This window comes from Rhinolophus hipposideros, assembly GCF_964194185.1.
Source record: "Rhinolophus hipposideros genome assembly, chromosome: 3".
Taxonomy (NCBI): domain Eukaryota; kingdom Metazoa; phylum Chordata; class Mammalia; order Chiroptera; family Rhinolophidae; genus Rhinolophus; species Rhinolophus hipposideros.
In genome coordinates, this window is record NC_138049.1 from 96,253,520 (window position 1) to 96,278,524 (window position 25,005).

Sequence of the window (25,005 nt, forward strand, 5' to 3'; positions counted from 1 at the left end):
ATGAGTGGGTGTCAGGAACCGGAAATCTTTAGAAGGAAGAACCGACAGCAGTTGCCGATGGATTGGATGTAGGGTTTGAAAGAGAAGAGTCAAGAATGACTCCAAGGGGCCGGCCTGGTGGCTCAGGCGGGTAGAGCTCCATGTTCCTAACTCCAAAGGCTGCCGGTTCGATTCCCACATGGGCCAGTGGGCTCTCAACCACAAGGTTGCCGGTTCAATTCCTTGAGTCTCGCAAGGTATGGTGGGCTTCGTCCCCTGAAACTAGCATCGGCAACTGGACCTGGACCTGGAGCTGAGCAGCGCCCTCCACAACTAGGACTGAAAGGACAACAACTTGAAGCTGAATGGCACCCTCCACAACTAAGATTGAAAGGACAACAACTTGACTTGGAAAAAAAAAAGTCCTGGAAGTACACACTGCTCCCCAATAAAGTCCTGTTCCCCTTCCCCAATAATAATAAAAAAAAATCAAAAAAAAAAAAAAAGAATGACTCCAAGGTTTTGAGCCTGAGCAGCTGCATAGATGGCGATGCCTTTGGCTGAGATGGGGAGGACCCAGGGGCAGCAGGGAGAGGAGTGGGTGAGGCGGGGAGGACCACGAGCTCCTCCAGGATGCGTTCAAGTTAAGAAGTCCAGGAGGCTGTGGGTTCCTCACACATGGGTGTCGTCGCCCATCCTCCCAACTCGTTCCCATTTCACAGATATGGACACTCCGGTACCGGAGCTCGGCGCCGCCCCGCCCCGGTCATGCCCCCTGGCGCCGGAAGATGAGCGGCGTGGGGGCGGAGATGGAGGCGGCGGTGGCCGGCGCGCGGGAGTGCGGGGAGCCCGGCCGCCGGGCCCTGTACTTCTGCGGGAGTATCCGCGGCGGGCGCCAGGACCGGGAGCTGTACCAGCGGATCGTGTCGCGACTGCGGCGCTTCGGAGCCGTGCTCACCGAGCACGTGGCGGCCGCCGAGCTGGGCGCGCGCGGTGAGGCCCCGGGGGCGCTGGGCTCGGGCTCCTTCCCCTCCGCCCAGGAATGGGCCGGGCTCAGACGGCACGTGTGCGCGTCCAGCGGCGGCGTGAGCCCAGTCTCCGTCCTCAGTTATTTTCTCGGCCCTTGGTTCCTTCTTGGAGAACTTTCTTCCAGGGCGTCTGCAGGGAGGGCAGCATAGGCGTGGGAGGGGCTGCTTGGGTTCCCACGTCACCCGCTGGCAACTTCTTCCCAGCCTAAGACAAGGCTTATCCTTCTGCTTTCTGGTTTGCCATCCAAGTATAGACCGGGCAGCTCCAGTTCTCTCCACCACCACCAGTTGCCCTCTCACGCCCTCTGCTCAAGATGTTACTAATGTGTCCTGCTCCTGGCTGCTGGGTCTTCCCCGCCGCGCGCCCTCCCCCCCCTCACCCCCCCTTTTATTGAGATATAATTGACATGTAGCACTGTATACGTTCAAGGGGTACAGCATGGTGACCTGACTCACATATGTTGTGAAAGGATTCCCACAGTAAGGTGACAGCTATCACCTCATATAGATACAAAAAAAGAAAAAAACGTATTTTTTCCTTGTGATGAGAACCCAGGATCTCTCTTACCAGCTCTCAAATAACCACAGCGCCATGCTGACTGCAGACACCATACACTTTACAGCCCTGCTACTTGTCGTATAACCGGAAGTGTGGACCTTTTGGCCACCTTCACCCGATTCCCCCACAGCCCCACCCCAAGCCCCACCTCTAGTAACCACAAATCTGATCTCTTTCATAGTTTGGGTTTTTCTGGTTTTTGTTTCTTTAGATTCCACATATAGGTGAGATCATACACTGTTGCTTTGTCTTTCTCTGGCTTGTATCACTTAGCATAATGCCCTCAAAGCCCTTTCATGTTTTCCCAAATGGCAGGATTTCCTTCTTTCTCACGGCTGAATAGTATTCCATTCTCTCTCCATCTGTGTGTGTGTCTGCGCGTGTGTGTGTGTGTGTGTGTGTGTGTGTATCACAACTTCTTTATCCATTCATCCACTCCTGACCACTTAGGTTGCTTCCATATCTTGACTAATGTAAATATGCTGCTATGAACATGGGGTACAGAAACCTCTTTGACATAGTGTTTTGTTTCCCTTCGTTATATTCCCCAAAGCAGGATTGCTGGATCATATGGTAGTTCTATTTTTAATGTTTTGAGGAACCCCCATACTTTTTCCATGTTTTCCATAGTGGCTGTACCAGTTTACAATCTTACCGACAGTGAACAAGGGTTCCCTTTTCTCCACTCTCGCCAGCATTTGTCTTTTTGATGATAGCCATCCTAACAGGTGTGGGGTAATATCTTGTTGTGGTTTTTATTTGCATTGCCCTAATGATTAGTGATGTTGAGCACCTTTTCATGTACCTGTTGGTCATTCATACATCTTTGGTATATGTCTATTCAGTTCCTTTACCCATTTTTTAATTGGATTGTTTGTTTTCTTGCTATTGAATTGTATGAGTTTTTTAAATATATGTTTTGGATATTAACCCCTTATCAGATACATAGTTTGCAAATATTTTTTCCTATCCAGTGGGTTGGCTTTTTGCTTTGTTGATCATTTCTTTTGCTGTGAAGCTTTTTAGTTTGATGTAGTGCCACTTGTTTATTTTTTGTTTCTTGTGCCTTAGGTGTCATATCCACAAAAAAACACTGCCAAAACCCACGTCAAATAGCTTTTTCCTATGTTTTCTTTTAGGAGTTTTATGGTTGCTGGTCTTATATTTAAGCCTTTAATCCATTTTGAGTTAATTTTTGTGAGTGATATAAAATAGGGATGTAGTTTCCTTCTTTTACATGTGAGTTTTCCCAGCACCAGTTTTTGAAGAGACAGTCTTTTCTCCACCAAATATTCTTGACTCCCTCATCATATATTAGTTGCCTGTATATGCATAAGTTTATTTCTAGGCTCTCGATTCTGCTCCATGAGTCTATGTGTCTGTTCTTATGCCAACACACTACTGGTTTATTGTAGCTTTATAATATAGCTTGAAATCTATTTGTTCTTCTTTCTCAGCATTACTTGGGCTATTTGGAGTCTTTTCTGGTTTCACATAAATTTTAGGATTGCTTTTTTTCTACTTCCATAAGAAATGCCATTGGCATCTTGATAGGTATTACGTGGAATCTGTAGATGGCTTTGGGTAGTATGGACATTTTAGCAATACTAATTCTTCCAATCCATGAACACTGGATACCTTTCCATTTGTGCCTTCTTCGATTATTTCTTTCATCTGTCTCTTAGTTTTCAGTGTAGAGATCTTTCATCTCTTTGGTTAAATTTATTCTTAAGTATTTTATTGTTTTTGATGCTATTGTAAATAGGATTGCACTTTTTATTTCATTTTCAGAAAATTCATTGTTAGTGCTGGGTCTTTCTAAAACATGGTTTTGACCAGTTGGTCTGGACTCTCAGTGACTCTTCTAGTTTGAAAATTGTGCCTAGAACTCTTATACTTCTGCTCAGAAAACTTTAAGTGGTTCTCCTTGCCCCATCCAGGAGCAGATCCAGGATTTGTGGGACTTCGTGCAATTCTGGGAGACCTCTTTAAAAAGCCAAAATCACAAAATTGCTAGGGCACTGGAAAGGGCCTGTGCAAGTGAGGGAGCCTGAAGCTTAAGGCTCGTCAGTTTCACGGTATGTCCACTTCTGCCTGGTGGTTCTTGAACTTCAGTGTGCTCAAGTATATAATCTGGGGAGCGTTTAAAATGCAGATTCTCATAGAGGAGAGAAGGAAGCCGTAGAATCTCTTTTTGACAAGTTCTCCAGTGATTTTTTGCTCCCATGTGGGTGGCTGTGAGCCTTATAGCCCTGACGGATAACATTTCATCAAGCTGGAACGCTTAGATCCTTGCCCTCAGACCCCAGTATGCCTCTCCTACCTTCCTTCCCATCACCTCCTACGCACCACTGTTCCTTCCAGCAGTGGTTTTCAAATTTTAGTGGGTATGAGAATCCCCTGGAGAGAGCTCATGAAGTAGCTGGACTCGGACACCTGGGTCTTTGTAGTTTTACCAAGTTCTCAGGTGATTCTGGTACCCACCAAAGCCTGAGAGCCACTCTGGTAGGCTCTAGTCTAGTCTTTCTCCATCTTTTCCTCGCATGGGCCAGTCCTTGCTCCTGCCTGACATTTCCCCACCTGGGATGCTCTACCTTCTTCTCTAATCACTGACCCACATGAGTTAGTCATTCCCTTAATTTCGGCTGTATCACTCATCTGGCCCTAATCACACATGCTTCCTTTCACAGGATTGAGTTTTTCTTGTGACTATTCCATTTCCTTACTCCTTTTCATGGACTCTTAGGCCCTCAGACATCATCTCATACATCTCCTTCCCACCCTGAGCAGTATGGATATGGGAGTGACACAGTGGGGAGGTACTGAGTACTGAGGCCCGAGGTGGGGGCGAAGCCTGGACTAGCTTTCCCTCAACCACAGGGGAAGCGGCTGCCGGAGGCGACAGGCTCATCCATGAGCGGGACATGGCCTGGCTGCAGCAGGCAGATGGTGAGTGGCCCTCCCTCCTACCTGTGAACTCCTCTAGGGTCTTCGGTCCCCCAAACATGCCTGGCCTGCCCACCTAGGCCTCCCTAGAGCTTCTTCACCATACCCACCCTGCCATCTTTTCCTTACAAGCCCAGAGATTGAGCCTCCTCTTTCTTCCCAGTGGTCGTGGCGGAAGTGACCCAGCCATCCTTGGGTGTAGGCTACGAGCTGGGCCGGGCTGTGGCCCTCAAGAAGCCAGTCCTGTGCCTGTTCCGCCCGCAGTCTGGCCGAGGTGAGCACATCAAGCCCTGGATGGCCACTCCCTCTCTCTTCAGCTTTCTGAGGACCCAGCCCAAACTCCTGCCTTGGGGGGGGGTGGTGTCTCTGAGTACAGTGCCCACCCCCAATAAGGGCTGGGGAAGGGAACGGAGCAGGGGATGTGGGAAGCATCCTCGCCTCCCTCCGCCTGCCCAGTGCTTTCAGCCATGATCCGGGGAGCAGCAGATGGCTCACGGTTCCAGGTGTGGGACTACGAAGAGGGAGAGGTGGAGGCCATGCTTGACCGATACTTTGAGGCTCCTCCTCCCGAGCAGGTGGCTTCCTCCCCTGCCCCAACCGCTTGCCTGGGCCCCACTGTCTGAAATTCTTCTGGTCGCAGACTCTGCTCTGCACCACTCTGACCTCTTAGCCCCAGTACCAAATTAAAAGGTATGTTTACAATCCTAATGTGTGTATGTGTGGTGGGGCAGGGCCAGCCCTCAGAGTATTCCCACCCCACTACACTGCAAGATGTAGAGACCCTTTAAGTCTGTAGGCCCCCCCAGCGGACACTTTCTGCTGCCCTTCAGCGTCTTCTAGGAACATTCAGTAGCTTAGAGGGAGGCCAATCATGGGGCGAGGGTTGCTGGGGGCAGCCGTTCCCCATCTCTTCTGGGCTCTAACATGGCTGGATCTGGGGCAAGTGGGCAAGTCTGCACCTGGCCCTGGACCAGACGGACCTTCGTTCCCCTTTATCGCTGAAGTCAAAGGGGTCACCTTTGGGCCTTCTATGGTGACAGAAGAGTCTGAATGTCTGAAGAAAAGTAAAGAATGAGCAAGGCTGGGTGTATGGGAGGGGGGAGCTGAAGCAGGCCTTTAGGGGGCTGCCCAGCCTGCTTCAGAGACGTCTGTGGAAAGGTTTATTCAATAAACAGGAGGTGCTGCGGCCGCTGGGACTCGCCCCTCCCCCCACCCGTGACAGTGCTGTGGTGGCCCGCGGTACCAGCTGCTCCCTGACCCCTGCCCTCAGCCGTAGGCCTCCTCATCCTCCTCCTCTTCACCAAAGAAGAAAGTGTCTCGGTCCAGGTTCTCAGACTCCTCGTCATAGGAGAAGCTGTCGTGGTCCAGCTCCTCATCGAGCTCGTCCTGCTGCCACTCAGGCACATCATCCTCCTCGTCTTCGTCTTCCTCCTCCTCCTCCTCCAGCCCCGAGGAGCCTGGGGGCCTAGGGGGAGAGCGCCACTCAGCCCCCGAGGGAGCCTGGCACGGCCCACTCCCCCCAGTAGCTCTGCCCACCCTACTCACTGATTGCTGGGCACGTTGGACCCTTTCGCCTCCTGGGCCTCTAACGACGGACTCTGGAGGCCAACGCGGAAATCCTGGCAAGGGGACGGGAGGGTGTGGGGAGGAGGGGAGGAGAGGCCATTGGGTCTCTGTGCCCAGCATTTCTTCAGCTGGTGTGCTCTGTGGGCCTACTGGGTGCCACGGCCCTGGCAGGAAGGCTCCCACCGGCTCTCCTTCCCTCCCTCCCTCCCTCCCTCCTTCTTTCCCTCCCCACAGCCCCTCTCCAACCACTGCCTTGTGTGGTTTCACTCAGAGGTGGCCTCCAGGGACACGGGACACAATGGTGAGGCCACCAGCCCTGTGCTTCGGGAGCTTACAGTGTATGTATGCGTCTGTTCTACCCCAGGGACTCACCAGTCCGTAAGCTCCCGCAGGCAAGACTCATAGTTTAGACCCAGTATCAGCGTATTAGGACTGGAAACAACTTCAGAGATCCCTTACTCCAGGGGACCCCGAGCCCCTGGGCCCTACTCTTGCATTCTGAACCCACATCTGGGAGTTATGGCTGAAAACATTCCTCAGCTGATCCCGAGGAGCAAGCATCTGGCCAAATACCCTTGATGTGGGTTAACTCTCTTATCTTGTAGGAAACGCGGTCAGGTGACAGGGGCCCACAGCGTCCAGCAGGCTGGCCCAGGAGCTGAACATTCATTCACCCTCACTGCCTTTGCTCCTGGACACCCGCGGGGCAGGGGCTGCGCTGGGCACGGAGGCCCAGGGCTGGGGGAGCCTACCTGGGTGGAGTGCTGCAGGATAGCGAGCAGCCTTTCCTGGATCCGCCGCAGCAGCTCCAGGCCCGTGTTGAGGCTGTCTGCCCGCAGGAGGCGCAAGGACAAGGCCAGGTCTCGGTACCGCAGCAGGGTCTCCTCTACAGAGGGGGCAGGCACAGGGGCTCCCTCCCTTCTTTCATCCCTTCCATTCCTTCCTTCAACACACGCCTACCAAGTTCTACCAACATCTGCCAGGCCAAGCTCTAACCATCCATTCTCATGGGGCTCACACCTTAATGGTGGGGACACATCGTAATGAAATCAAAGGCCTGGGGGACCTGTGCCCTTAGGCACTCACAGCATGTACTATAGTCTTCACACCGGAATTGTAACAGGCCGCTGGGGACGTGACTGAAGAATTAGGAGGAAGAGGTCCGAGTGAAGGCTGGGGGCTGGGTGGGCACTGTTTCGCCCACCTGCTTGTCTATTGGGATGGGGCGCTCGGAGGGGCCAAGCCTCACCCAGAAGGATCTGCAGGGCATTGGTGTGCAGCTCCAGGTTCTCCGTCTGCTGCTCCAGCACGTCCATGTGCTCTGTGTCCTGGTTGTAGAAGCTGTACACGCAGGCATAGGCCAGCACCTAGGGGAGCCCAAGTCAGGCTTCTCCCCGCCGAGGCCTGGCAGCTGCCCTCCCACCTGCTTCCTCCTCATCCCCCCCATCCAGGCAGGTTCAAGGAAAGTGGCCCGGCCCACTGCGCCCCGACATACCCCTCCTGCCCTCCCCCACCCGCCACCACCTTTCGAGCCTGCTCAAGTCCCCGGCAGGCATCGCTGAGGAAGGTGAAGGACTTGGCAGGGGGCACATCATGGATGGCAGCCACGCGATTCCGCAAGTTCACAGCAAACTCCTGCGCACGGGGGGCGGGTCAGTGATACACCGGCACCTGCAGCCCCAGCCAATCAGAACAGCAGCCTCCCACTGGGCTCTCTGGCCCCACCCAGGCCATCTCCCCCACCCCGTGACCTCCTCACCGCCCCAGCTCTTGCCTCCCTGCTCACCCGGGCCTGGTGATGGAAAGTACATCTCTCATTATAGTCCTGAAACCGCTTCTCGTGACGAGCTGCCTTGCTTACCTGTAAGGATGTGTTGACAGGGCTACTGGGCTTTGTTGGGACAGAATGGGGCTCATCTCAGACGAGACCCCGTTCACAGAGGCCTTTCAACACTACCCAGACGTTTTCACTTAATCCTCAGAACTGTGAGGGGAGTCATGTTATCAGCCCATTTTACAGGTGAGGATGCCGAGGTGTGGACAGGTAAGCGGACGCAGAGCCACACTAAGCGGTGGGTCAGGCTCGGGCTCAGGGTCCTTGCTCTGTCCCGCTCTACCCCGCTCGCCCCAGCCCACCTGGGTATGAGAAGTCCTACTCTGGGGCTGAAGGTGGCTGTGCACAGACCTCCCAGCACCTACCGGCCTAGGTGGCTCTGTCTTCTCCCCACTGGGCCTTTGTCTCCACAGCTGTGCGGTTGCTCTGGACACAGAGCCCTCTTTGCCCAAGACCCCGCAACAGCGTCCCATCCTGACTGCCCCTGGCCCCCACCCTCCTCCCGGCAATGGTCCCCTTACCATGGCAGAGCAGTTGTAATAGTCTTTGTGATTTGGCTTCCAGGACTTGAGGCAGCGCCAGCAGAATCCATGGTTGCACTTGGCACAGGTCATGCTAGGGAGGAAGCTAGCTGGTCAGAGGGCTCCTGCCTCGGGCAAGGGCCACAGCAGGAAGGCCAGGGGCCTGAAGGCACCTCTGAAGATGCCCCGGCCCCTCCATGCCCTTAGTCTCCTACACTTACCGCTCACTACTGAATGCACCCTTGCTTCTGAATTCCCCCATACAATGTAGACTTAAAAGTGGGGGAAGGAACATAAAACCCAGGCATCACCCTGGAGCATGCCAAGAAAAGGTGGTTGAGTAACTGCCCCTGTTGCTCGGCTTTTTGGTCAGCCCCATTTCTTACTAGCAGGTCTCCTACCCTCGCCCGTGCCTGCGGACTCCCTCAGGGCCCTTTTCTTACTGCAGACACCCCTCATTCTTCTCGATGGGAGCCTGACAGCTGGGACAGCGCTTAGAGATGAGCTTGGCCAGGTGCTTGCTCTGGGCCTCCACACTCATGCCATCGTAGTAGCCGCCGTCATCGACCCACTGAGACATGTGGCCGCAGCTGGCAGGGTAGTGTGCCTAGAGCAGGAGGGGGCGGGGAGGACATAGCAGAGTCCTTACTGAGGGCAGCCCCGCTGGTGTGTGTGGGGGGGGAGAAATAGAGCTCAACTGGGTGGCCGAGGATGCGAACAAGGCAGAATCTGTGGGGGGGGGCAGGGAGGGGTGTGGATCCTGGCTGAGCATCAGGGCCAGGGTGGGGGCCCACCTCGGGGAAGCTGCAGGTGAAGCAGGAGGCCCAGCCACACTTGGAGCAGGTGGTCCCGCAGCCCAGGCTCTGACGGCACAGGATGCGGTCGCAGCCCTGGGGGTTGGTGCACCAGGTCAGGTTGGAGCAGCTTTCCACATAGCCACGCAGGAGGGCCTTCTCGTACTGTGGGATACAGGTGCCACCCAGTGAGGGCCTGGCTTGCCAGGATGCCACACCTTCAGGTCCCCCAGCACCCGGAATGCCAGCCCACTCCCTGGGGCCTGCCCATCTGGCTGTGCACTGAGCCTCTCTCAGGGGAGGGGATACCTTAGAGATGACCTCTGGCGAGGAGACGATGGCACGAATGAAGGCTCCGGTGGGCTGGGCAGGGCAGTCGGCGATGGGGCAGGTGCAATTCAGCACAAGGTTCTGCTCGATTCGCATTGTTAGATACTCATTCCAGCAAGACTGGGAGGGAACGGAGGGGCGCTCAGGGACAGTGCGGGAGCAGCACGGGGAGGTGGTGTCCTGGGCAGTAATCTAGCAGCCCTCCCTTCCCAACGACGCAGAAGGCCAGAAACAAGCCGGCTTCTAAATCGACCTCAAAACTGACCCTAATCTTTCTGGCTTCCATGCATTTTCCTGGATTGGCCCAAATTACAGTTGTCTTTGAGGATGTGTGGGCCAGGATAGCAGCCTAATTATAATTATTGTTGGGCTTGATGTGGAGGGAATGGGTAAAGTGAATTGAATGAAGGGGGTGGGGGGAAGAGGGGGACGAGAAGAGGAGGAGAAAGAAAGACTCGAGTTCTACGAAAGAATTGGAGAGAGCAAGGTCAGAGAGAAAGGAGGCCTGGGAGATGGGTCCCTCTTTCCCCATTGGTGGCTGGCCTTGGACGCTGCAAACACCTGTGACCTCTCCTCCTGGCTCCACTTGCTCACCTCCATGCCTGTGTTGAGTCTCCTGTGCCCCCAGACACTCAGCACTCTAGTGCGGGGGCCTCCCCTACCCCTTCCTGCCTTTGAAGACTAAGGACTCACCCCCCACCTGCAGCCTTCTCTGCTTCACCTGTGCGACAGCAGGCCCTGCCTTCCCAAAACTGCCTTCCACTTAGGTGCTATTTTCAGGTTTACTACATTGCTTTCTATTTGTGTATCAGGTGAGAGTATACACAAAAGTGATGATGTTCTGAGAGACGTGCATGGCGATAAGGAAACCACCAGTTACAGGCAGGACCAATTGAATAACACTTCCCATTGACAAAGTGCCTTCATGTATGCTGTGTGTGTGTGTGTGTGCATGTATGTGTGTGCGTGTGTGCATGCGTGCATGCATGCATGCGTGTACCAGTAGCTCTCAAACTTGGCTGAACACTGAAATCCCCTGAGGAGCTTTTAAAGCTCCCGATGCCTGGGTTTCACCTCCAGAGATTCTGATTTACTTAGCCTGGGGTATAGTATGAGCGTGAGGATTTTTAAAAGCCGCCAGTGACTATAAAACGCAAATTAAAAGTTCTGAGAACCACGGATGTGTATATATCCTAACCACCACGCTTCACAATATCAAGGCAGATGACAAAACTCATGTAAGAGACTAGGAGCCTTGCCCAACATTGCCTAGGGTCGGCGCTGGCGCCGGAACCAATAGTTCCCAAGGAATTATGCTTGAGCAGAAAGCTGGGGCGGGAGAAGGGCTGGTGGGCCTCACCTTGCAGCAGTAATGCATGCAGCAGAGAGAGGGCAAGTCGGCGCTGGGCTCCAGGGGGCTGACACACACAGGGCAGTGGTCGGGGCGCACGGAGGCGGCCTGGGCCTGGGGCACGCACAGCCCAGCCGCCAGCAGCAGTGGCTCAGGATTATCACTGTAGCTCTGCAGCAGCTGTTCGGCCCCCCAGTTGGAGTGAGCCAAAAGGTGCTGAGCCACATCTGGCTCTAGGTTCAGCGTCTCCTGCACCTGCCATACCGCCTGCTCCATCAACCCCTCTACCTCCTGGGGGCTCATGGTGCGGCCCGCAGGCAGCTGAAGAGATGCCAGGGCAGCCACAGCTTCTGGGCTTGGGGGGAGAGAAGAGGCAGCGGTCAGTCTCCCTGCCCTGCTTATTTAACCTACCACCTGGACCCCAGCTTGGCCCCCAGCTCCCATCGTGCTTGCTTCACCAGCCGAGGACAACCTCACCCACACCAACTGTCAGAGCGGGGCCCTTTTGTAGCAGGGCATTTGTAGGTGGCGGCTGCAGTGATCCAGGGCACGGCAGGGGTGAGGATGCTGACTGACCTGCGGCTGGATGGACAGTCCCACTGTGGGTCTCACCCAAAATGCCACTAGCGTGTCAGGTGAGAAGGGGTAGTCCACAGCCTTACTACCCAAAGTGTAGTTTGGGGCCCAGCAGTTGGTATCATAGGTCCTGTACTGAAGGTACTGAATCGGGATCTGCACTTAAACAAGATCCCCGGGTGATGGCACGCATGTGGGAGGAGGAGCAAGATGTCTCGGGAGAGCTCACTGTACAGCTAATGCACACAGCAGGCATCAAACCAGTGCCTTGGATCCGATGTAAAAAGCTTTAGTGGTGCCAGCCAACTACGGGACTCCTATGGCAAATTCCTCTGTAGAACAGGCTTCCCCAAAACTAGTGTGTATATTTCACCGAGCAGAGTGCACAGTTAGCACTCAGTACACACGGCAGAATATTTCATATTTGCTCAGAATGAGAGAGACCTATAAAGGAGGTTACATGTCTGGATCCCTTACCTAAGAGGCTCCTAAGAGGATGGGGACAGCAAGGCCCTTGATTAGAAAGGAAAAGAAGGGGGTGACGGCACTGGGAGGGGGAATGAGGACGATCAGAATGGGAAAAAATAACAAGTAGAGACAAAATGGGGATAGACAAAGAAAGAAACTAAGTGTTTCCCCACAAGGGAGCCTGGCTTTGGCACACAGATCCTCCCAGGTTACTGCGGTGCCATCTGTCATGGGGAGCCCATCCCTCTCTACTGGCTGGAGCACATGCAGCAGGGGGATGAGGCTGGGGGTGGCTACCTAGGCTTGGAAGTCTTGGTGGTCTGGTTGCCACAGAAGGGGACCTCTGCCTGACCTCGGCAGGGCCCCGTGGGCTCTGGGGTGGCGTACATCATGATCTGGGGCCGGTCATCACGGCGTTTCACATAGCCCTGACCCAGGAGGTGCAGGATGCAGGAGAGGACATCCGTACTGGTACAAGCCACGCCCCCAGCCACCGTGCGGCCCAGGCTTCCAGGGGGATTTGGACCCTTCTGCCAGGCTTCTAGCACCTGGATGGGAGGCGAGAAAACAGGCAGGCCCCTTTTCCCTACAGGAGCCAGTCTGCCTGGGTTCAATGCCCCGCTCTGTCACGTACCAGCTGTGCGACTATGGATAAGTTACTAACTCTCTCATGCCTCATTTTTCTTATCTGTCAAATGGGGATGATGATGACGATGATGATGATGATGATGATGATGATGATGATACCACCCCCTATCTCATAGAATTGTGCGGATTAAATGACTTAATAATGCAAACTCTTAGATTTAGGGCCTGGCATATGGTAAACACACATGTCCTGCCTCTCTGCCTTCCGTCTCACTACCCTGTCAGGAATAGAAAACCCAGACAGAAATGTTACCTGCAAGGTGTCACACTGAGAGCGTTTACCTTCCCTTATGGTGACCCTGGGCTCCAACCCCCAGCCCCCAGCATGACTCCCTCCCTCCCCTAACTTCTTTGCCTACCATACAAACCAGCTGATCAATGTGGAGGCCCTTTTCCCCATGAGCCTTGAGAATACGGACAAGAAGGCAGATCAGGAGGTTCCTCTTCTGTTCAAGAGTTCGGCCCTCGTCCTTCTCTACGTCCAGGTACTCCTGGGGAGGTATCAGCCACCGGGCCTCCCCACAGGGCTGGAGCCCAGGCTCATGAAGCCGCAACACACCTGGAATGCACTCCCAGTACCCAGGGAGGAGGAGGGGCAGATGAGGGGGCGAAGGAGACCCCATTCTCATTCCCTACTACACTACCCCCCACCCTGAGAGCCCCACCATCTATGCGCAGCGTCACGGTCAGCTCCCATTGACCTACCCCCATGTGGAAAGTCCTGACCCTCATGCAGGCTCAAAGGGCCCTTCTCAGACGTGAGGGGCAGAAGTGCCTGGCGCAGCAGCTCCGGGGTGAGGGCAGCATTCTTCAGCAAGGATTCTACTGACACCTCCTGGTGAAGAGGAACAGGGCCAGTCAGAGGGAGAGAGTCAAGGGCCAGGAAAATATGAGGGAAAAAAGAATGGAAGGAAGGAACAGGGTGAAGGAGAACGGTGGCAGACAAGGGGGAAGAAAAGACAGAGAGGCTGAGGAGCAGAGGCACCTCTGTCTGGTTGAAATTCAACAGCAGCCACATCTGCACGGTGGACACATGCAGGGTCTGGTCCCCAAACTGCAGCTCAGCCCGGCCCAGCCATGTCCACTGCAGTCGCCGATGTGGTCCCATGTCCAGGACTGGATGGTTCTGACCTGGGAAAGTGTGGAGGAGAAAGGCAGAGACAAAGAGCAGGGGAAATAGGGAGTTAGGGGTTCGGGCGAAGGTGTACCCTTAGTTAAGATCTGTTCCTGCTAGTCTCTGTGGGGAGGAGGGCCTCAGCAGTTACAGACATAGAGGTGCTAAGCTTCCAGAGCTCAGCCTCCTCTGTGACACACCAGAGAGACCTGAGTTTTGCCCTTCCTTAAGGAGCTGACAGTTGTAAAGGCCCATGAGGCTGGGTTTTTCCTCCTCCTGTATCACAGTTCCGGCAAAGGTGAGCCTGGGATGTTTGCTCATGCTAGGAAGCAAGGACAGTGTCAAAAGGAGAGAGCATCAAAAGAAGCCAACCTGAAAGGTACTCGCTGGCCAAAAAAGGGACAATTTGAACGTCAAAAAAATAACACCTGCAATGGATTGAAACACATGAAATATTTTTAAAATCTATGAGTTCATAATGATATATATTTTTAAAAGATCTCATTGGTCATCTTGGAATTTGCTAGAGAAGTGATTCAAAATAAAGGGAGGAGCAAAGAATCAAGCCTTTCCTGTATCAACTGTACTTCAGGGTAACTAAAAAGTTGATGAGAGGAAGTTTCTCTTTATAGAGGAAGCATTCCAGCTAATACATGAAGAAGGAATGACAAAACTAGAATATGACTAGTTTGTAACGCCTAATGAAATAATAGACCTAAGCAATAATAATGAATGGCTGCACAGTGAAAAGTTGATGGGAAACTAGATATAATGTGTACATCAGACTGACAACACTGAAATCCATTGATCCATCTTACTATCACAAAGAAAGACAGCTAGACGTAACACACCTCCTGGAAGAAGGTGTGTTACACAATACCACCTTGGTATTTGCCCAAGAAATCAAACCCAAATCTGAATAAGCTTCTATGGCTAAATATCAGTTTTCAGGAAATAAAGGTGACAGAGGAACATGCTAGAGGACTCCATGTGGATGAGATAATCAGCAAAATCCAGCCTGTCAACAAATCCATTTGGCAAACAACCCAGTTTCCTCCATAACCAATTTTGGGTCACGGGGGTGCAGGAGGGAGAGGCAGGAGCCTACAGATTAAGGGAGATGAAAGATATAACTCCACCAAATGCAATGTGTGGGTTTTGTTTGGATCCTCAATAAACAAAAACTAATCTTAAAAACATGAGATAATTAGGGAAATATGAACACTGTGTATTTGATGATATTACAAACTATTAACTTCTAAAGGTTTAATAATTACAGTGTTCTTGCTTTTAAAAAGAGTCTTTATCTTTTAAATTTGAACGCTGGGGAAATGGGTGAGAATATCCTCATAGATGAAACAAGACTGGCCATGGATGGAGTTTAGATATTGGAGTTTATCTATTAATTGATACACTATTAATCTAATGGGTCTACTTTTGTGGATGTCTGAAGTCTATCATAAAAATATTTTTAAATGAGGGTGAAAATAAGCCATTCTCAAACAAAAGCTAATATTGTTTTCCACCAATACCCCCTCAATGGAGAAATTTCTAAAGGATGGAAAAATTGAATTCAATTTTTCAATTTTGAATTGAATTCGAAAAGAAGGATCAAGATGAAAAAGGAATGTTGACTAAAGCAACTGGTATTATGGCAAATCTAAACATCCACTGAATAAAACAATAATAACAATGAATAATAATAGATAATTCTAAAACACTGAACAACAGTAACAAGCAAGATGGAAGTTAGAATTGGAATTAAGATTTTTCTATGGTCCTTTTATTGTTCAGGAAGGTGGGAAGTGATATTATTAACAAGTCAAACATATAGGTTAAAAATATAAAGGTAATCAACTATAGAAATAGAATGCATGACTTCCAAAACTGAGAGAGACAAAAAGGAATTAAAAAAAAAAATCAATCCAAAAGAAGAATAAAAGCACAAAAACCCAGGGTAGAACCATACCTATAAAGGTATTTAATTTATTACTCTTCTTTTAACTGTACATATGTTTTATATATTTTGTGTATATGAAGTAACTAAAAATTTAAAATATAAAGGTAAACAAAAACACAAAATAAAGGGTTAAAATAAAAGCCTTACTATCCTTACTCATAGTAATTATAAATAGGCTAAAATTGACAACTGAAAAAGAGAGACTGTTAGGCTGAATACAAAACAGATGCTGGTATTTACAAGACTCATGCCTAAAATATAAGAGTATGACAAAGTTAAAAGAAAATGGATACTGGGGGAAATTCTGATGAGAATAGAATATTGGCATGGTTTTAAAGTACCTATCCCGACAGACTACTTATAAATAGTAGCAAGGGAAACAATATTAACTATACAGTGGAGAAATCAAACAACTTCTTGACCAGGTTGTCAAAATGAACAACACAAAAGAGGGACAGAAATTGTGTGCTCCAAATGTAATACCCTGAGAAGCACACGGCATCACTTACTTAGTATTCTGGCCGTGAATGCATAACCTGAATCTAATCACAAGGAAATACCATACAAATTTAAAATGAGAAACTATTTAGAAAATTTTAAAGGACTGTACTCTCCAAAAATGTCAGTGTCATAAAAGACAAAGGCTAAGGAATTGTTCCAGATTAAAGGAGACTAGAAACATGACAACTGAACGTAATGGGTGATACTGGACTGAAAACAATAAAAAGAGAGAGAGAAGACATTATGGAGTCAATTAACAAAACTGGAATATGGAAAGTAGATTTGAGTATTACATCCATGTTAAATTTTTGAAATCGATAAATGAATTCTGTAAGAGAATACCTTTATTCTTAGGAAATATGTATTAAAGTATTTAGGGGCAAAGGCCAGCATATACATAATTTACTCTCAATGGTTCAGGGAAAAAAAGTGTGTGTGTGTGTGTGTGTGTGTGTGTGTGTGTGCGCACGCGCACAAGCACACGCATACATACACACACATACATATATACACATTTATATATATACACACATTTATATGTATGCATATATACACAAAGAGCAAATGACAAAAGCAAAATGGGACAAATGTTAACAAAATGTAAACTTGGATAGAGTATGTGGGTGTTCTTTGTATTAATCTTACAAGTTTTCTATAAGTTGGAAATTATTTCCAAATTAAAAAAATTTTAGGTAAAAATATAACTGAATTGTACACTTAAAGTGGTTAAAATAGAAAATTTTGTTATTCATATTTTACAATAAAAGAGACCTAAAAGATTTATCAATCCAAACAAAAAGTAGAAAGATAGAAAAAGATCTACTAGAAAGATAGCTGTAATATTACTACCAGATAAAAATAGATTTTAAGAGCTTTCCTCGAAAGAAGGTCACTTCATAACAATTAACCATGATGATTCTAAACCTGCATAGTCCATTGTGGTTGCCATTAGCCACATATGGTTATTTAAATTTAAACTGGTTAAAGTAAATAAAATTAAATATTTGGTTCCTGAATTGAACTAGTCACATTTCAAATGTTCAATAGCAACAAATGGTTATCATATTGAACACAGCAGAAAAGAACTTTTCCATCATTGCAAAAAGTTATATTGGACAGCACTGTTAAATGATTTTAAAGTTTATGTAATAACAATCAAAAATACATAAAGCAAAATATATGTAATTAGAAGTTTAAAAATTCACTATTATAAAAGTAGATTTTGGCACATCTCTCTTAGTAATAGATCAAGCAAACAAAAATAAGTAAGGTTACAGAAGATTTAAACAATATAATTAACAGGGTCGATTTCGTGAAATATGTAGAATCCTGTGTCCAGCAGTTGAAAAATATACATTCTTAATAACGCATGGAACACTTATAAAATTTGACCATCTATCTGTTTGGCCAAAAAAGAAGTCTCAAATTGCAAAGATTCAGAAAATAGAAACCATATTCTTTGGCCACAATGGAATGAAGGTTGAAATCTAAAACAAAAAGAAAACTAAACAAATGAAACAAAATTTGCTTGAAATTTTTAAAATCTACTTCAAAAAAATTAATAAATAAAAGAAGAAATAATAATGTAAATTAGAAAATTCTTTGAACTAAACCATAATAAAAATACTACATAATAAATCTCATTCCACATCCCAAACGTCCATCAGCAGCAGAAAAGATAAATATATTCCTACAATGGGATATGACTCTGCAATACAAAAGAACAAAGTAATGATACAACTGACAAGCTGGATCACTCCACAGACATTAGGTTGAGTGAGGGAAATCAGACATGGCGTAATACATACTCTGTGACTCCATTTACATGACGTTCAAATACAGGCAAAAATCTATGGTGACAAAGGGAAGAAGACTAGTTTTTCTTAGAAGAAGATACTGACGAGAAAGGGGGCATGAAGAGGAAAGCCTTTGGGCGTGCATCTTGATCTGGGGGGTGGTTATGGTAGTACAGATGGATATAAAATTCATTAAGTCATAATTAAGGTTTGTGCACTTTACTGAACACTGTATCTCAATAAAAAAAATCTAAAAAACAAACCCAAAAATCTTACAGAATGCAGCTATAGCAATATTATGAGGGAAATTATTAGCCTTAAATACTTTTATTTAGAAGGAAGTCTGAAAAGACTAAGCATGCAACTTGAAGTCAGAAAAATAGAATGAATTCATACAAAGTTGAAAGAAATAAGAGAAATTAAGAAGATCTAACCCACACTCTTTCACCCTCCCCTAGGAGACTTATCCCTAGAGCCTATGCTTCTTTTTATCTACATATTCCTCTCCAAAGGTCCTCTCCTAGTCCTCTCTTGCCACCCCAAATCTCACCCCGATCTCCAATTGCCTGTCCCTATCTCCTCACTCTGGCTGTAGAAATTGGAGAAGCGGTCAAGGGCATCACAGAATTCTGTGGGAAGGCACTTTCTGGGATGGTACAGGTAGCAGAGTGGCGAGACTGGCCAGCAGCGTGGTGATAGGACCAGTATAGAAACTGTTGGACTTGGATCTTCGATAAACAGTTCTTTCTCAGTCTCCTCTTCCTCCTCTTCCTCCTGAGAGATAGAAGGATTTCAAGGGCTCCCTTCTTTGGTCTAGTCTTCTCCTGCTCTCCTAGTCTCCCACTCTTGTCCCTTGCTCTTACCTCCTCTTCTTCCAGGCCCTCTTCCTCCTCACTCTCCTTCTCCAAGAGCAGCTTGTCAAGCTGCTGAAGCTGGTAGACGTGGAACTGGCGCTGCAGCTCCTCAGAGGTGCTCAGACTCTGCAGCATCTGCTGGGGGAGGCGGTTGGGGAAGCAGGGACCGATCTGCTCCAGCACGGCCCCCTCCAGCCAGCTGGAGCCCAGGCTCAGGAGACGGTCCGCCATGTAATGCCTACGGCACACATAGCCCAGGCAGAGCCTCAGTGTGGGCGCTCGGCATAGCCCAGCCTCCTGTTCCAGAACGTAGGTCCCTCTATTGCAGCCAGCCTGAGTCACAGGCCCTACCTTACCCCTTCCTTTCCACTCCCTTTCCACCAATGCCACGGCCATCTCTGGATCTTAACCCCCACCCCACCTCCTTCAACATGTCATCTTCCCTCTGAGGCTTACATCTTCACCCTCGCTAGACTCTCGGCCTCCCATCCCTACCTCTCCAGGTCTGCACTCACTGGTAGAAGTGCTCAAAGGTAGTGGCCAGCTCTAGGCCAGACAGGACCATGATGGGCTCCAGGTGCCGCTGAAGCTGCCCCAGCATTTCCACGCCAGCGGCCCCACCAATCAGGCGGCCCTGGATCTGTTGGTCGATGTGCCTGGCAAACTGTTCACTCATCTGGGGCAATGGAAAGGGCACCAGTGAACCGTGAAGAGGTTGTGGAGAAGGAGAGTGGGGAGTGGAAGGATAAAGGGCAGAGGAAGATGAGCCTAAAGCAGGAGCCCACAGCCCCCCCACTCCCCGCTGGGAAGCTGTTGGTACTCACGTGGGTGGCGGTGAGGAAGGACTGCTGCAGCAAGGCGCCCGAGAAGCCACTGCGCAGGGCCAGCATGAAGGCTGCCCGAGGTCCGAAGAGCTCTGAGCCGGCACTCTGCAAGTGCTCATAGAGCGTACAGTAACGCGGCACGAAGTCTGGGGTCCTCCAGGCTGCAGCCAGGAACCTGCTGACCTGAGGAGAAAAGGCAAGAAATCAAAGAAAGTCCCGGAATGTGGACGGCCGAGCTGAGACACCTCCCCACCCCCTAACCCCCACCCCCAGAGTTCAGCTTCCTTCTGCCCACCTGCTCCTGTACCACACTCAGCCAGCACTGCGTGAGGTTCCTCAGGCTGCTGCTGGGAAGAACAGGTGAAGGCCCAGGGCTCCGATCCCGACCCTTACTCATCTTATTGACTGTGGAGACAGAGGGCAAAGGGAGGAGTTTCATCTCGGGCCTTGGGGGAGTCCTGGGGTCTTGGGTACTGACCCCCAGAAATGCCTGTAACAAAGCAGCACGGCAGAGTAAAATCCAGGAGGAAGGGAGTCAGGTATCACCACTGCCCGGCCATGGCTGGGACTTACGGGGCCCGGTGCATGGCTCAGGAGACAGCCCAGGAGGAGGCTCCACGTGCACCAGCAAGTGGCAGAGGTGACGAACCCGAGAGGCAAAGGACGCTGCTCGGCTCAGGGGATTCCGAGAGCTCTCCCTCTGCTCTAAGTACTGACCCAGCAGCCATCCCAGGGAGCTCACACCTTCCGCGTCTGAAAGAAGACAGATCAGAAACAGGTCTCCGTGAGAAATGGGGAATGGACAGCCCGGGAGGAGGACAGAGAAGGAACAACTGTACAAAAAGGGGGCAGCAGGGCCCTAGTCCTCCCCTCACCAAGGTTTGCCTCAGCTGGAGTCTGGGGAGATGGTAACAGGTTGTGGGTGGGGTGAAGGGAAAGATTCAAATACCAGAGTCTCGGGGAGCAGTCCCTGGGGCAGGAAGGAAAGGAACTCTGAGGTGACAGCCTTCAGGGATAAGGACGGGAACCAAGAGCAATACGTGAAGCAGTCCCGGGGGATAATGACAGGGGCTGGTTAGTGGGACCGGGGTCGGGATGGTTACCGGGGGAGGTGATATTCTGCACCAGCGGGCTGACCAGGGCCTCCCAGCAGGTCTTGCCCAGGGCTTGGGCAGCTTCGTTGTCAGGGAGGAAGCGATCAGCAAAATTCTGCTCGTGGCGCAGAACCCTATTCAGTCTGGGAACAAAGAGAGTGTGGTCGAAGATGAAAGGCACCGATTCCCTTGAGGCCTCCACTCAAGGGCAGTCACCTCCCAGTCGCCCCACGTTCGGTCCCTTCCCAGCTCTCCCCTAGCAGCACACACTTCTCACCGCTGTTCACTTTCCCCTCATGTCCTGGCTGCTGCTGTACCTTTCAGACTCCCACAGGAGCCAGTCTCCCGCCCAACGTCCTGCTCCCCTTAACCACCTCCTCTCCTCCTTCAACCCTGCCCGCCTCCTGCCCCACCCACCTGGGACAGAGCTGGAGGAGGCGCTTGCGGTCCTCGGCTATGTCCTGGCTCCAGGCTTGCGCCCAAATTGTATAGAAGAGACATGTACGCCGACACAGCTGCTCTCGGAATAGTGGCCAGAAGGTGGGCTTGGGGCCCAGGACCTCCACACCCCGAACCCGGGTGTCGATGCCGCCCTGTAAGAAGCACAGACCTATTTGTCACCGGAGCCACTCGGTTAGTCACCAGGCTCTACCAAAGCAGGCCTCACACCCGGAGTTTTCCAGAGCTACTGAACACAGTCCGACATCTGTGGAACTCAGTAGGTTCCCAGCCCGTCGCCAAGCAGACCAAGGAGGAACCCTGGCCTGAGCCCGGCCCCCAGATGCTGCAGAAGCCGGCTCCCTCGCCCCCGGCCTCCTCCCTCGCCGCACCTGCTGGCAGCGCTTTATGCGAATCTGGACGATGGGCCAGAAGCGGTTCAGGTTCTCCAGGAGGGTCACCCGGCTGGCGGAGGGCATCACGTTGACCTGGTGGAGGAGGAGAGACACAGTTGTCACTTTCAGAAATGGGGACGGAAAGACGATTGACAGCAACCAAGTTTGTGCTGGTGTGTGCGGGTCACTGCTCCTGCACGGGACCCCTGCACCTACACGGCTCCACAGCCCTAATTCCACTCTGCTTCCAAGGCAGTGCCTGCCCCGGAGGAAGGGACATGGGAATTCCCCAGGGATCGGGTCCTTCTGCTAAGGCTCTGAAACAAACAGAACGATGGGGAGGCAAGTGAAGGGAAGTGGACACGAGGGCCCTCACCGTGTTGAGCTCAGTGCTGACGCAGCTGGGGCTGTCACCCCCAAACACCACCACCCTGGCCGGCATGTAACTGGAGTCCTCACTGGCCACCACCAGAGTCAGCTGCCTGGGAGAGGAGAAAGGAATAGGTTAGAAACAGGACCCTGATCTTAGTTCAAAATGACTTCAACCCCCCACGTCCCCTTCAGACTCGTCCCTCTGCTTAAGCGTCCGTCTTCCCCAGACCCTCGGCTCTCGTCGTATCTTCCCCCAAAGTGACTTCATTTAAACCCATACTGTCAACTAAAAATGAACACCCTAATGACTCCCAATCACCTCTCTCTCCTAACCCCCTCTCCTGAGCTTTCACACTGTCCATCCCACAGACATTTCCATGTCAGGCTCACAGGCCCCTCAGCGTCAACATGCCCGAAGGGAACGATCAGCTGTCCACAGAAACCTGCTCCTCTTCCTATGTCTCTCGGGAAAGAAAACTGCCATCCACCCCGGACTCAAACTACGACACTGTCACTGGGACTTGTCTCATCCGGTCCACGGCAAGTCCTGTCTCCACCTCTTAGATCTCGCAGTCCATCACTCCCTGGCTATTCCCATCCCCGCTGCCTACCTGTAGACATTCATCATTTCTCAACCAGACCTCTGCATAAATCTTCCAACGTTTTCGTCTGGCACCCACCGCAAACTCCCATCACTGCCAGAGTCAGTTTCCTAGGTGAAACCGGTTTTGTCTCTTCCCTTCTTAAAACCCTTCAATGGAGCCCCAAGTTTCAGAATAAAGTTCAAACTTCTTAGCTCACAAAACTCTTTGTGGTCTGGTGTGGTCTACTTTTCTGGCTTCATCTGCTTCTTTGCTCCACACACCCTTCATTCCAGCCTAACACATTTACTTCAGCTTCCCCAAAACTTTCTTACTTCCATGTGGCACGCAGGCTGTCCCTCTGCCTGGAGTATCCACTGCCCTCTCTTTAGCCCGCTATTTTCAACTTCCAAACTCAGCTCAGTCGACTCCTTCTTCTGGAAGCCTTCTCTAACCTCTCAGTTGGCCTGTGGTCCAGTGCGCACGTCGACCACAAAGCTTTTTCCTATTCTATGCTCTTGACTTTTCCCGCCTGGCTCCCTAGCTACCCTGTAAGATCCCTGAAGACAGGGCCCGTATCTTATTGCTCTTGTGGCCCAGACCCTTGCACAGAGCCTGGCACTGAGCATAATTAAACAATGTCCACAGGAAGAGTGGAAGTGAGTTATTGAGCTCCCTCAACACCAAGCACAGGGAGTGGCCTCTGTCTGTACCTGTTGGGGGAGCACGTCACCTGGCTCAGGAGGGGAGGGCTGTCTATACCCAGCACACAAAGGCAGGCCCACTGTGTGTCTGTCTATTCACTGCACAACATTTGAGTTATGTTCCTCGGGGCTTTCAGATGGGGCTGTGTATGTGGGTATGTCCACACCTAACGAGAACACCACGGTGCATGTGCAAGGTTATGTAGTGGGAGCCGGTGCTGCCGTTAGACTCCCAGTAGGTCTTGGGGTTGCGGTCCGTCAGCTTGCCGGCCCGGTGCGGATTGGAGGACACCTCCACCTTCTCCCAGCACTTGTCCTCTTTCACTTCTACACTGGAGCCTGGGGGCAAGTGGGAAGGGGTGGCTGTCACAGCCTGGTTAGCTGAGAGAGAAAAGGAAAGGGACTGGGGCGCGGGAAGAGAAAGGGAGAACAGACGCTGGGGTGGGGGCCATGGGAAAGCAGATGGGGGCACGCACCCTGGCAGAGATGCCTGAGGAACACGTCAAAGAAGGGAATGTTGATGGGTCGGTGGGTTCGTCTGTGGTCTTCAATCTGACCCAGGACCATCTGCAGCCGGAACACCAGTGAGAAAAGGAAAGGGAAGGGGCGGGGAACACAGAAAAACACACAGAGACATATGTAGAGAAAGAATGAAGGAGCAACAGGAAACTCAACCCATTTTTCCCCAAATTTTGGCAGAACAGGGCCATGTGGGGGAAGTACCCCCACATGGGAAACAAGTACCCCAGATCTGCTACCACTCATGCCCAACTGGGGTACCAAATGGGGACACACATTGGACCCTCTTCCCCTGCTCCCGGCTTAGTCTCCCTTAGTTCCGCCCCAGGAGCCTCCTTACCTGAATGCAGCCAGCCAGGATGCTGGACGTGAGGCTACTATAGAGCTGGGCGTGTTTTTCACACTGCGTCACCAGGTCCCGAAGCTCGCAGGCCAGCAGCAGCTGAGCCGAGTGCTTGTCCAGGACTTTGGAGAGTGCATCTCTGGCGCCCAGGGAGCACAGCGCCACCGCGCAGTCCTTGTGCGTCGAGGCCAAGCGATGCAGGAAGCAGAGCAGCTCCTGGACGATCTGAGCCCGGAGCCACAGAGATAAACGTATGGGAAACAAGGGCAGGCCGGCTCAGGGCAGAGGGGTGGGTTTAGTAAAGAGAATGTGGTGGCTGAGGTTTTGGAGAAACTCCGAAGCCCAGGGAAAGGAGACTACCCAAGACAGGCTGGAACAGAAGACTGGGGTGCTGGGATTCCCGAGTGAGGTGGCCGGAGCGGGGCCCGGCTTCTCAGGCTTCTTCCTGCCGGGGCCAAGCTACCTCAGGAGCCAAACTCAGTGCCCAAGCCTCGCTCACAACGCACACACTCCGAAGGGTGGAGCGCAAGGAATGTCTAGACTGCTGAATGTGGGCTTCTCCTAAACCCAGAATCTAAAATCCAGGTACAGCCAAAAGGTTTATACAGGCGCATCTCGTTGTATGGCGCTGCGCTTTATGGCGCTTCACAGATACTGCGTTATTTTTTACAAATCAAAGGCGAGACCCTCTACCAGCAAAAAGATGACGACTCGTTTTATTGTCATCCTCGCTTTACTGTGGCGGTCTGGAACCGAACCCACAAGATCTCTAAGGTGTGCCTGGACTTTCAAGGTGCCAGTTCTGGAGACTCTTAGATGACATTACTCGTCTTCTTACCGACCCTCCCAGTGTCCAGACCCATCCAGAAAGGCTATGCGGAGCCCTCCACAGGTAGCCGGTGCCCCAAAG

General features: G+C 51.1%; 2 protein-coding genes across 3 annotated transcripts in view; one reads left to right on the plus strand and one right to left on the minus strand.

Annotated features, from left to right (window-relative positions):
- The first annotated feature begins 779 nt into the window (after positions 1-779).
- Positions 780-5,262, plus strand: DNPH1 (2'-deoxynucleoside 5'-phosphate N-hydrolase 1). The gene is made up of 4 exons (XM_081044316.1): positions 780-972; positions 4,447-4,515; positions 4,676-4,786; positions 4,969-5,262. Exons 1-4 carry the CDS (start codon positions 789-791, stop codon positions 5,133-5,135), a joined length of 531 nt encoding a protein of 176 aa, XP_080900442.1. The 5' UTR covers positions 780-788; the 3' UTR covers positions 5,136-5,262.
- Positions 5,263-5,595: 333 nt separating this feature from the next.
- CUL9 (cullin 9) overlaps positions 5,596-25,005 on the minus strand; it is a 32,761-nt gene continuing 13,351 nt past the window's right edge. Inside the window, exons 14-41 of one of the 2 annotated variants that reach the window (XM_081044317.1) lie at positions 24,093-24,320; positions 23,710-23,800; positions 23,401-23,572; positions 21,953-22,058; positions 21,574-21,669; positions 21,161-21,336; positions 20,753-20,886; positions 20,223-20,402; positions 19,945-20,054; positions 19,650-19,832; positions 19,341-19,501; positions 18,835-19,063; positions 18,556-18,745; positions 13,586-13,731; positions 13,306-13,435; positions 12,960-13,159; positions 12,250-12,500; positions 10,918-11,263; positions 9,537-9,677; positions 9,228-9,392; positions 8,877-9,040; positions 8,434-8,527; positions 7,865-7,939; positions 7,603-7,713; positions 7,328-7,445; positions 6,831-6,964; positions 6,058-6,131; positions 5,596-5,977 (exon numbers count right to left, since the gene is read on the minus strand). In XM_081044317.1, the coding sequence (XP_080900443.1) occupies positions 5,779-5,977; positions 6,058-6,131; positions 6,831-6,964; positions 7,328-7,445; positions 7,603-7,713; positions 7,865-7,939; positions 8,434-8,527; positions 8,877-9,040; positions 9,228-9,392; positions 9,537-9,677; positions 10,918-11,263; positions 12,250-12,500; positions 12,960-13,159; positions 13,306-13,435; positions 13,586-13,731; positions 18,556-18,745; positions 18,835-19,063; positions 19,341-19,501; positions 19,650-19,832; positions 19,945-20,054; positions 20,223-20,402; positions 20,753-20,886; positions 21,161-21,336; positions 21,574-21,669; positions 21,953-22,058; positions 23,401-23,572; positions 23,710-23,800; positions 24,093-24,320 (4,404 nt within the window). In that variant the 3' untranslated portion in view covers positions 5,596-5,778. The remainder of the gene's footprint in view (positions 5,978-6,057; positions 6,132-6,830; positions 6,965-7,327; positions 7,446-7,602; positions 7,714-7,864; positions 7,940-8,433; positions 8,528-8,876; positions 9,041-9,227; positions 9,393-9,536; positions 9,678-10,917; positions 11,264-12,249; positions 12,501-12,959; positions 13,160-13,305; positions 13,436-13,585; positions 13,732-18,555; positions 18,746-18,834; positions 19,064-19,340; positions 19,502-19,649; positions 19,833-19,944; positions 20,055-20,222; positions 20,403-20,752; positions 20,887-21,160; positions 21,337-21,573; positions 21,670-21,952; positions 22,059-23,400; positions 23,573-23,709; positions 23,801-24,092; positions 24,321-25,005) is intronic. The other variant, XM_081044318.1, reaches the window with a different exon arrangement.

What these genes read in the sequence shown, in the direction of transcription:
- DNPH1 (XM_081044316.1), top strand. Translation starts at nt 789, where the DNA reads ATGGAGGCGGCGGTGGCCGGCGCGCGGGAGTGCGGGGAGCCCGGCCGC. An exon ending in CGCCGAGCTGGGCGCGCGCG is followed by an intron (nt 973 to 4,446) that starts GTGAGGCCCCGG and finishes CCTCAACCACAG; the next exon opens with GGGAAGCGGCTGCCGGAGGC. An exon ending in CTGGCTGCAGCAGGCAGATG is followed by an intron (nt 4,516 to 4,675) that starts GTGAGTGGCCCT and finishes CTTTCTTCCCAG; the next exon opens with TGGTCGTGGCGGAAGTGACC.